Source organism: Lepisma saccharinum, unplaced genomic scaffold (genome assembly GCF_977018435.1).
Source record: "Lepisma saccharinum unplaced genomic scaffold, izLepSacc3.1 HAP1_SCAFFOLD_317, whole genome shotgun sequence".
NCBI lineage: Eukaryota > Metazoa > Arthropoda > Insecta > Zygentoma > Lepismatidae > Lepisma > Lepisma saccharinum.
In genome coordinates, this window is record NW_028143049.1 from 77,391 (window position 1) to 89,488 (window position 12,098).

General features: G+C 37.0%; 1 protein-coding gene across 1 annotated transcript in view; it reads left to right on the top strand.

Annotated features, from left to right (window-relative positions):
* LOC145982678 (calpain-5-like) overlaps positions 1-12,098 on the top strand; it is a 150,989-nt gene that overhangs the window by 18,588 nt on the left and 120,303 nt on the right. Inside the window, exon 3 of the mRNA XM_083116048.1 lies at positions 6,267-6,398. Coding sequence (XP_082972174.1) covers positions 6,267-6,398 — 132 coding nt within the window. The remainder of the gene's footprint in view (positions 1-6,266; positions 6,399-12,098) is intronic.

Here is a 12,098-nt window from a genome sequence, read left to right on the forward strand (position 1 = left end):
ACAATTACAAACGACAAGTATACGTGGGACGTGCACAATTTTTTTTAAGAAAAGTATTTTTGAGGGGATTTCCCCCCTTTCCCCCTCCATATATACGCCGAATGTGCATAAATTATATATCGTCTGAATCTGTGATTCATTCTGCGTACAACGGTATATCGTTCATATCTCCAGGGCAAATAGTCTCTGAGCTAAAGTCATTTCAAGGTACCGCTGCATTTTGAAGCTTGAATCAGTGGCGTGCCGACCATTCCTTTTGGGGGGTACAACTCACGTTACATTGGTCATATGATAATAATGCAAATATTTTTGTGTTCCTTACATGTCAGCGATCATTTCCATGTGCATGTCGACACTGTCATGTACTTTTTTCAGGGGGGGGGCAGGAGGGGGGCGAACCCCCATTTTTTTAAAAAAAGTATTTTCAGGGGATTTCCCCCCTTTTCCCTCCATATATATGCCGAATTTGCATAAATTTCATATAGTCTGAATCTCAGGTTCATTCCGCGTACAACGGTATATCACTCATCTCTCTAGGTCAATTAGTCTCCGATCTACACTCATTTAATTGAAACTCTGCATTTTGCTCAAAATCGGCTCGGGACCGTGAGACTTACTTGTGAAAATGGCCTTGGGACTCAAAAGGTTGCGCACACATTTTTTGTATTGTGTGGCCTGTTTGTTAGTCTGGCAACTGTGAAGTGATAGGGTGCTGTGTGTTATGGCTCAGCAAATGTTTTCTACTGCACAGCATGTATTTATTTATGATTCATGCGTGTTAACTCAATCGGCACGTTAAGTTGAAAGATGATTTGACACAAGATTCCTGAGTGTAAAAGTTCCATGAGATTTTTATCTCTGGGGTGGATTAAAAAATACTGTGTAAAAGTCAAATCTACCCAACCTGGAAGAACTGTAACATAACAACTGCCAAGAAATTACCATTAATCAATGTGAACTGCAGCGAGTTATGGGTAACTTCATCAAGATGTGTCAAAAATGTGCAGACAACGAAGGTGGCCAGTTTCAGCCTCGCTTGCCGATAGCCCAAACGCCGGCACGGCGATCTACACTTGCTCTCGATTTGGTTGCTTACTATTGCTTCCTTTTTACTGTAGAGGAGCTACTACAGTTGAAACTTCAGTCGGGATATCCAAATATGTGCATTATCCAGACAGTTTTATTTATTATCCGTTTTAGGGGCTATCCACATATTCTTTTATTCGTCATTTTTGTATTTCACTACAGATTTTCTACAAATCCTTCCACCAAATCTGTTCTATCCAAATTATCCGAATATTCAGATTATCCGTTGCATCTGAAATGGATATTGGATAATTTGAAATCCAAATATCCATTATCTGGATTTTGTGTCCATCCCTAATCTGCAGTTTACATGAAGTTTGTCTAAGTGATTTCTGTGGTGACCTAGTGAAGGAAATTTGAGCATCCTCACAGGCTGTTCAGAATGAGAGTCTGCCATGTCTTTTACCCTTGTGAACTGATCCTGTGATTAAAACTTTTTTTCACACATCACTTAATTATAGTCACATCGACTGGGCTTTCTCCAGTAACATGTCCAAAACATTTTTCTCAGTAATCTGAGGGTTTGTTTCTGCAAGCCACATGGCACATTGAGTCTTCCACCCCCACCTGAAGTCATTTTGAAGGAAATGAATTGACACATCTCCCAGTGGTACAAACAGTAGGTACAAGTTTCATAGATCGGAGACAATTTAAAATCGGATATTTTGTGTTTCGCATGGTTCATACTTACCAATTGTGTATTGCGGAACATAGTTCAAGGTGCCATTATGCTTTTTACACGAAAAAAACAAACAAAAAAAATACAATTTTTCACATAAAGAGTAATTTCATTGACTCCTTTTTTCACTTTCATAACAGAATATGGCGGGCAAATCTTGACTACCGTAGTGGGCATGCAGTGTTTCAAACATCCTTCACCGAAAAATACCTACTATTGTGTTCATCACTTGTGCAAATTGTACATAATGCACGGGTAGCTGATGGATAGCCCCACGAACCATTATGCACGGTAGCTGACGGATAGCCCCACAAACCATTATGCACGGTAGCTGACGGATAGCCCCACGAACCATTATGCACGGTAGCTGACGGATAGCTCCACGAACCATTATGCACGGTAGCTGACGGATAGCCCCACGAACCATTATCCACGGTAGCTGACGGATAGCCCCACGAACCATTATCCACGGTAGCTGACGGATAGCCCCATGAACCATTATCCACGGTAGCTGACGGATAGCCCCACGAACCATTATCCACGGTAGCTGACGGATAGCCCCACGAACCATTATCCACTGTAGCTGACGGATAGCCCCACGAACCATTATCCACTGCAGCTGACGGATAGCCCCACGAACCATTATGCACGGTAGCTGACGGATAGCCCCACGAACCATTATGCACGGTAGCTGACGGATAGCCCCACGAACCATTATCCACGGTAGCTGACGGATAGCCACACGAACCATTATCCACGGTAGCCGACGGATAGCCCCACGAACTATTTCCGATAAGGTTAGGTTTGGCTACTTTAGGCAAGTGTAGTAAAAAAACGGGGGTTTGAAACACTGACAGGGGCTTACGTCATCAAACGTACGCAGCATCCTGTTGTCGTAGGGCAAACAAATGAAAGCAATGGCAATTGTGTGCCAGTGAGATATTTCTCTTGAAAAATACATGATTTCCTGGTCAAATATATTCCACGATGAAAGAAAATACCTCGACGAATGTTGTAAACCTTGGAGAAACTCATTTCCGTAAGTAGTTTCTTGTGTAAAATTGAAGAAATCTGTCTCCGATATATGAAACTGTTACCCAAGCAGTATACAGAACACACTGGCGCACCAACTTTAGGATTGCCCAAGTTTACCTGCAATGAAACAACTTCAGTGAGTGTAATTCTCAAACTATTATAATTTGAGGCAGTATAGTGGCAAAAACGTAATAAACCCAAATTATTTATTCACTTCTGTTCTCAATATATGACATGAAGTATGTCTAATGTGTTTGCCTTAGAAGTAGCATGTGAAAGGAGATGTGAACATGTGTTGCCTATTCTAAGAGCCACATATTTATGGTAAATAAAATATCAAGATTTCAGTACAAAACTGGGTACATTTTGGGACCAAAAGCAGTATAAAATATGGCATTTTGGTGTTAAAATGGTGAATAAAATCCTACATTTGATTTAGAAACTACTTACACAAAATAAACATTTCCCTTCTAATAGTACATTATGTAGTTATCAAATAATTAAATCATTCCTGTGTAAAGCAGTCCATTTTTGCTTTTCAAATACTTACAGCTAAATTATTCAAGTTTCCGAGATTTGCATAACTCACACTTCAGAAAGTGTCGCATCGGTAAATAAACTGTAAATTTCATGTTTGAGTTTATTTCACATTTTGTAGTTTATTTCGCATCATTTTGTGACAAAATATGGTAGAAAAATTCACCTTACACCTTTCAAAAACATGAAAAATAAAATTAATATTACAATGTGTTATTTCACATTTTGTGTTTGTCAAAAACGTAATATTGCATATGTCTGTCTATTCTTCATGAATGTACATTCTGGACTTGGAAATCCTGCAACCTTAATCTGGTGGTAGAAGTTCCTAGAGAACGTGAAAATGATGCATGAAAAAAATTAACAAGGTGGAAATTTGAAATTCGTGTATGCCTAATATGAGCCTAGGTATAATTTTGTATTTTTATTTTGAAACTTTCATTCAACATGCATATTTAAGTGGGTACCATATATTAACAAGGAGTTAGATTAAGTGATACATTACCAGTATCAGCTGATATAGACATATCACTGAATCAGTTTAACTGTCAAATTGCCAGTAATTTTAGTATCTGATAAGTAGCATGCAACGTAGTGCAAAATTCTTCTGTTTTGTTATTTTTGTGAATGATTTGATTGAATTTTTGTTATTTTTCATCACTTTTCTGCCATTTTTGGTTAATCATGATTATGAGGATGAGTGATTTGATGATACTGATGAAGGGACATTCACAAAGGATACCCACACCCAGGCTGGGATTCAAACCTGGGACCCCTGCCATTGTAGCACATTGTGCTAACTACTTCATCAGGGAGGTCAGCTTTTGTGAATTTAAATGTAGAATTCATGTAATATGGTTTTGTAACACAAATGTCGTCAGAAACAGTTTTCTTTACTAAAGCAAAATCATTGTATTTTTGTAGTTGCATGCATTACTTATGTGAATAAACCACCGAGGCTCTTCAAAGATCATTTGTAGTCTTACTTACACAGGGTGTATCAGAAGTGATAGGGCAAACTGAAACTGTGAAAAGTACATGATGATAGAAGCAAAAATGTCTCAGTAAATATGGAGTCGTAAATGAACCGTACGCTTGCCACTTTACAAGCAGGGTGACTATTACATCTTCCAGGATGTATGGTTTGTTTACAACACCCCCTTTCGGCAGTGTTCAGTTTTGAACAAAGAAACCTGAGTGTGCAATGAGACAAGCGTACAATGTGTATATATAAAAAAAATAATCAGTGGCATATCGTAACCATACATCTGCAATTATCTCTCAAGCTGTTCATTTTCAACCCCATGTTTACTGAAACTTTTTTTGCATCTACTATTGTGTACTTTTCACTGTTTCCATTTCTGAAAGACCCTGTATATGGAGATGGAGAGTGAGAGTGAGTGAGAGAGAGAGTGAAAGTGTGTTAATATAGTGCAAGGTTAGTGGAAGTGGGATGTTCTTCCATTCTGTATGCGTGACCTTTGAGATGATTTTTGAACTAAAGCCAAGTCCCAGTGGCTTCATGAAATACCACAGACTGACATTTCACTTCAATGTTGAATTCTGCCAAGTATGTGAGAAAGGTCATTGTTAATGATTGACAGGAAGGTGAAAAATTGAACTGTTAACAATTGATTCATTACTTTTCACTGAAAGGATTTTTTTTTACTTTCTTCCTCGTACATTTGCAGCTAACTTTTTTATAAATTAATACTTTCATAGTTTATCTGGGCATTTTTCAAGTAGAGTTAAAAACAACTGGTCCTTACATTTCTTTGAGTGTATTATCCCATTTAATCACCCTAAAATATGCTGTAAAATTTCCTTCTGCAATGCAAAGATGAAGTGTATCTTTCGTGCACTTCCCTGATTGCATAGTCCTAATTATTTTGCCTTGTAATCAAGGTGTCCCATGTTTGATCCTCTGAGGATACACATTGAACACATTGATCCCACTTTAAAATAATTTAACATTTTCCTGCATTATCCATTCAGTCTTGATGGTATGAACTCAAACTTTTGCTCAATTGACATCATTTTAATTTTTTTCAACCTGGTCGCCTGAAAAACACAAAATCGAGGTTCCACTGTATAGATAAACTGTAACCCTGTAACTGCAGGGTGGCTGGCTACTTGTTGGGAAGTACATGAATTATTGGTTACAGGATAGTGTGAATTCTGCATGAATTTTTCTCTGTAGACATGAAAAATTGCAACTTTTATAAATCCAAATCCCATTGAATATATTTATATATGTCCTGAGTCAAGTTCTTCACAATTTAGCTTTTATTTTTTTCGCGGAAGGAAAATAAATTTGAAAATTAAAAAAAAATTATCTCAATCTGTTTACTTTGTTATTGTCCTTTGCACAACATTCTATCTGAAAGACAGAAGATTATTGCAGGATAAGATATCTTGAAGCTGATTAGGTAAATTTGAGCTTGAAATTTTTATACAAGTAACAAATTTTCGTAGACTAGTATATCCTGTAATATTTATGATTTGTTTTTGCAGATGTATTTAAAGTTTGGGTATGTGAAATGGCAAATGTAAATTAAATTGAATTTGAATTTTTGGTACATTAGAATCGCACGAACCCTTTGTATTGGTAATATAGTTGTATATGTGTTGGTGATGAGAGGCAGTAATTCGTAAGGTTGAAATAGAAAAAACATCTGCTTGTACCCTTGAATTTTTTAAAAGTTCACCTTGAAAACTGGGAATTATACTTGAATTTTATCATGGTCCTAGAGTGGCCACCATAAACTGGTTTCGTTAGTGCTCTATGAATTTTGGGGCCACCACTACCATCCTTGTTGGATGCTGCCATTTTTGCTTGCATTAACAAAAAGACACGCATGAACTGTATTGTACTGAAATGCTTTAATCAAGACACTAGTGTTAATTGGTCATGGCTTGATGTTTTCAGGAGCTGTGTGCAAAGCCAAGGCTTTTCCCTGATGCCTCCAGCTCCAAGGGAATCGTGCAGGGAGAACTGGGCAACGGATGGTTTGTGTCTGCATGCTCTGTGCTTACCAATGTGAAAGAGCTGCTGTACAAGGTGAGTCTTTGACATGCATTCACTTTTTAACCTTACTAGGGTCCAGATAGTTATGCATTTTGCACATTTTTTGGTAAATGCATGTGTGAATTATATACAGGGTGTCATACACATTTGAAGTAAATGCAGTGCATTACTGTACAAGTCATGCATCCGAGGTTACATCATTAGCCAAGATGACGCTGAACAAGCAGCAGCAAGTTACAGTTGCAGCATGGGTAATTGCATACCAGAGTGATCTTGAGAGCTGTGAGCATGGCAATAAACTTAAACTAAACAACAATCCACTTTCCCACAGTCGACGGCAACAGTGTTACGTTAAAATCATGTCTCTCCAGTCTCTCGGCCTCACGATCATTCTGGTATGCAATCGCCCATGCTGCAACTGTAACTTGCTGCTGCATGTTCAGCACCATCTTGCTAATGATGTAAGTTCGGATGCATGAGTTATCTGAAATGATAAAATGAAGTTTCAAGTTCAATATACCATTCACCATTTCCATGTACATTGTACAGTAATACACTGCATTTAAGTCAAACGTGTAGTCATATTTATGACTCACACTGTATGTAAACTTCTTGCATATTTTATGAGCCAACAACCTCTACTAACATTGTATTTTATGGACATAATGTTTTCTCAATAAAAAAATCTTTCTATTTCCTTCCATCACTGCTGTTTATTCTGAATTTTTTTACAAAACCAGTAGATAAGAATTCTTTCATTGTCCTTGCAGGAATACTCAAGTACTACTCTTTTTGAGAGAAAAATAACAATGCAGTGGGGTCATTCCATGTGAAATTGCCCAATTGAAGGATTAAAAGTTGTTTCATAGTCATGGATTTGCTTCAATTTTTTTTACTGATAGATACAGGTTCAATATGGCAAATAATTTTTGAAAATTTGAAAATTGTCTAAAATTGGGTGAACGAACAAACGCACCATGTGACACAAAACATGTTATATCTTGGAAACTATGTGGAGTATTGTGATGATTTAGGTATTGTTGGAGAGAAGGACAGTCCTAACAGAAAATAACTGTATTGCCACTCTTACCTACTCAGAAAGTAGAGAAATCTTTAAATAAATTAATATTTTTTGATGATAATGACACTCCACTTTGGGTAATTGTTTGATAGGGAGTCCCAGGTTTTACCACAATGAAAATTGTTACACAGCATAATCAATACATGTGAAATATAATATTATAAAATCAGAAAGGTAATATTTTTCATAGTAAAAATATCGCATGTTTCAGTATAGGGTGTATGAACCAATCTCAATTTTTTTTAGAGTACACTTTACGCTGTAAATTTCAATTTTTTTAGTTCCCAATAAGAGAGATAGGGGCTGAATTTTTTTAAAAAATGAAAATAAAGCACTTTCAAAGAGCTTGAACTAAGAGAAGAAACAGTTAGAAGAGCTGAAATATTTTCTGCCATAAACTTTGAATGTATGTTTTATGTAAAAAAAATATATATAGCTCTGATATTATTTGGTACAGTCAATAAATAACCGGATTTATGCCGTGATAAGCTAAATAAAGTGACAAGAGTGATGAAACTTACGGGATATGTATGCCAGGCTGGGGTACGCCACAGAGTATATGCCAAAGAGTAAACGCAACAGCAAGGAGTGAGCAAGATCTCGTCCATTGCCACAATGCGCTCCAGGAAACCGTCAAAAACTGTATCACGGATCGCTGAGCCTCCTTTGTGGCACCTGACACTGATACCATGACTCACCTCACTGAACGACTGGCGCCTAGGAGGCAAATTACACGTACACAACCTCTCTTCCCTGCCAGTGCTGCCACCTAGCGACACGGTCTGGAACTCTTCTGCCAGACATGTAGCGTACCCCAGCCTGGCCTACATATCCCGTAAGTTTCATCGCTCTGTCACTTTATTTAGATTTTTCACGGCATTAATCTGGTTATTTATTGACCATACCAAATATATTACTTCCGTACTAAAAAAATCCTAAACTTTGATTATTGTTCAAAATTGAACATCAATTTTGGCTTTAAATTTTAGCAATTTTCATTAGAGATGTTGCAAAGGCACAGAACATAAAGAAATGCTTGAAATGTATTTAAAACAATGTTGTTTACCACAGCTTTCTATGGTTTTTTTCTTAGCTGAGCTATCATAATTATCACAACTGTCTGCAAAGGCCAAAAATACCCAAAGTCATGAAACAAAAAAAAATGGTCACCATTTTTAAACAAAGTTGTTTTACAAAATTAATGCCTGCTTTGAACTACCCTTGCATATGTGTTAGAACAACAAAAATATTAAATTTTAAAATTGGTTAAGCAACCAGTGCTGGAACATTCAGTAGGGGCTGACCCATATGCATTCTGGACAAAAATTCTGGTCTTAGTAGAATTTCTGTGAACTAAAAGTGGAGGAACATGATAGTAATGCTTCTCCCACTCATTCAACATTTCTAATAATATTATGTGTACTCATATTAGTGGTACTTTGTGAGTGTTTTACGGCCATACACCCTATACTTAAACATGTGATATTTTTTCTATTAAAAATATTACCTTTCTGATTTTTTAATATTGTTTGACATGAATTGATTATGCTGTGTAGCAATTTTCATTGTGGTAAAACCTGGGACTCCCTATCAAACAATTACCCGAAGTGGAGTGTCATTATCATCAAAAAATATTAATTTATTTAAAGATTTCTCTACTTTCTGAGTAGGTAAGAGTGGCAATACAGTTATTTTCTATTAGGACTGTCCTCCTTATCTCCAACAATACCTAAATCATCACAATACTCCACATAGTTTCCAAGATTTGACATGTTTTGTGTCACATGGTGCGTTCATTCATCCACCCAATTTCCGAAGATCTTCAAATTTTCAAAATTTCGTAACTTTCGATATATTATTACATAATATTATATATTATGTGGCCGCGGTGGCTCAGTCGGTAACGCGTCTGACTACCATGCTAAAGGTCCCGGGTTCGATCCCCGGCCGGTTCAAATCCGGGAACTTTTCTAACGGTGGAAGCGGCCCCGGCGCCTACCCAGGGTCGAATAACATGGGTACCTGGGGGAAACCCTGGGGGGTAAAGGCGGTCAGGGTCGTGATGCTGATCACATCACCCCCACTCACGACCGGATCAAGAAAGTGTGGGGCGTTACCCTCACACCCCTATACGCCTTCATGGCGTGGTGCTATGCACAGGGGAACACTTTACTTTTTTTTTTTTTTTTAATATTATATATTTGTCATATTTGACCAAGTATCTATCAGTAAAAAAAAAACAAAATTAAGCAAATCCATAACTATGAAGCAACCTGCTCTGGGTGGTTTCACGTGGGCAATCAGGAGATGATCTTGAAGTTGATGTGTGGGATACTTTTGCCTTAAAATATTGCCCAATTGTATCTGTGAAGTAGAGTGAGTTTATTTCAGAGTATGAAAATATTCTTTCCGAAAGTGGAAGGAATTTCTAGGTTGAAAATTTGAGATATAGTGTTGTAATCAAGTGCAATCATGATCTGTAAGGGATGAAGTTTTTCTTTCATTGATAAAAGAGCCGAGTAAAGTGTGGAAGAATTCAGAACTGCAACTCTACATTTATTACATGCTAAATCGTATGAACTGGAAAGGAACAAATATCTGCTTGCAGTAGTAACTTTCAGTAACTGAAAGAAAACATTTAAGAAAAGTAAGATGTTTTTCTAAAGAGCATATTTATTTGAATATCTTGCACCATTTTAGTGCATATTTGCATGCATATTTTAGGTATTTTAAGTGCAAAACTATCCAGGCCCTACCCAGATATCAAGGTCAACAGTTCTTTTAGCTTTGAAGGCACACCAGACAGTTTCTTTTATGAGCTACAGTTCATGCACATTTGGGGTGTAAGGGATGACCTTCTGATAAGGCACCAAAAGGTGACCCTCACTTCCCCACACCCTGCTAACTGCTTCTTGCAGGCCAACGAGGCTCTGGCACCTGGACCGACGGCCAGGATAATCCTCTGTGGGTTCGCATTGTCATGTGCTTATCCTTGTGCGACTGTCCCATTACTATCTCAGCTTTCAACTATGGAGATTTTATCCCCAGATACAGTATAGTTTCAGTTCTTGTTAAGGCCGTACTAAAGGCAATTTTGTGGTAATTTTTCTATAACAGATAGCAGCATCGTTTGCCATGGCAACCGATGGCTATGTTGCCAGATCTCCACGTAATCAAGGTAGATACATACAGGTTGGTCAATTAGGGTACTAGATGTGAGATGACGCCATATTGGTTAGAGGTGAGTTAGTGGATTAAAAAGAAATAGTAGTAAATCAGGGAAATTGATAATCATGAGATTTTAGTTATATGTTCTTATTAGAGAAATAAGCAATATATCATCAGTGGAAGGTAGTAATAGTCGAAATATTAATATAAAATGCATTGTTTTATATTAAGTATTTATTGTAATATTCAGAACGCAGAGAAGAAAATTCAATATAAGTGTAGTTAATTCAAACACGGAATGAACCAAGTGAGGACAGTAATTGAAATAATTGAAAACATTTTGTGAATTCGTTTGAAACAAATGCTGCGTACGCTACATTTTGTATGACAGTACTTTCTACCTTTGGTCGGAGATTTTATACTCTGTCCCGATTATCTCTGCTGCAGAAAGGCTGGACATAGTGGCAGAGAAGGTGGGAGGAATAGTGTGCAGAGTGAAGCAGTACACGATGCTGCAAAAGTTGGTAATTACAGCCGCTTTCTTTTGTTCCACGCAATCCCGTTGCACAGAGACTTATTTTCGTTCACTTGCTCCATCGAAGTTCTTTTCTTGTGTATGGAGTGACCATTCAAAATATTCTTGGGTAGAACGCAACGCACAGTGCTTTCATTGTTGAAATGTCATTGCAAGGTATTATTTTCCGCACCCTATATTAGTAAAATGAAGTTAAACATAAAACAGATTTTCAATTTTTTCAATTATAAACATTGTTGAAAAATGAAAAAAGATTAGCAATATTAATTTTTCCACAAGGCCGTAAGTTTGTTTCTTAATGTATTTTTCTTGCAGAATTCCAATTTATACAAAAAACTGTTCCATTTTCTCATGATGACGATAACACCAAATAATCTTAGTTTATAATATTTTCGGGTATATTAAAATATGCAAAAGTTCTTATTCGCAATATTGGAAGAAAACTGAAGATGGAAATTAATGTTCAAATTACTATACCATAAGAAAATTATTTATTTGAGAACTTTGAATTGATGTTTTAAGTCCTTTTTATGCACAGATAGGCTAATCAGGACTGGAACTACAGTTTAAAGTGGGATCCGAACCACTGTGCAATGTGCCTCCAACATGTATTGAACCCCTTGATTACAAGGCGACAACATTACCACTACACCATCTGGCAGGCCTTTATTTGAAAACCGGAAATAAAGGTAAACAAGCTGCAGAGTGATTATTTGTTTGTTTCATAATACTTAAGTACAATTTTACACACGTTGCCTCCGCACAATGTCCAAGTCCTGTTTCACAGTTCTTCACGAATCATACTGGTGTGTTCTGCAGCTGTCTTTGGAAGTAACAGTAATTATAAACTACTTACATTATGAAATTAGTACCTGAATCTGTTATTTTTCCACCTAACTAGTAACTAAATTAAAAGTTAGTTGTACACTCATCTTTACATAAAGTGTCA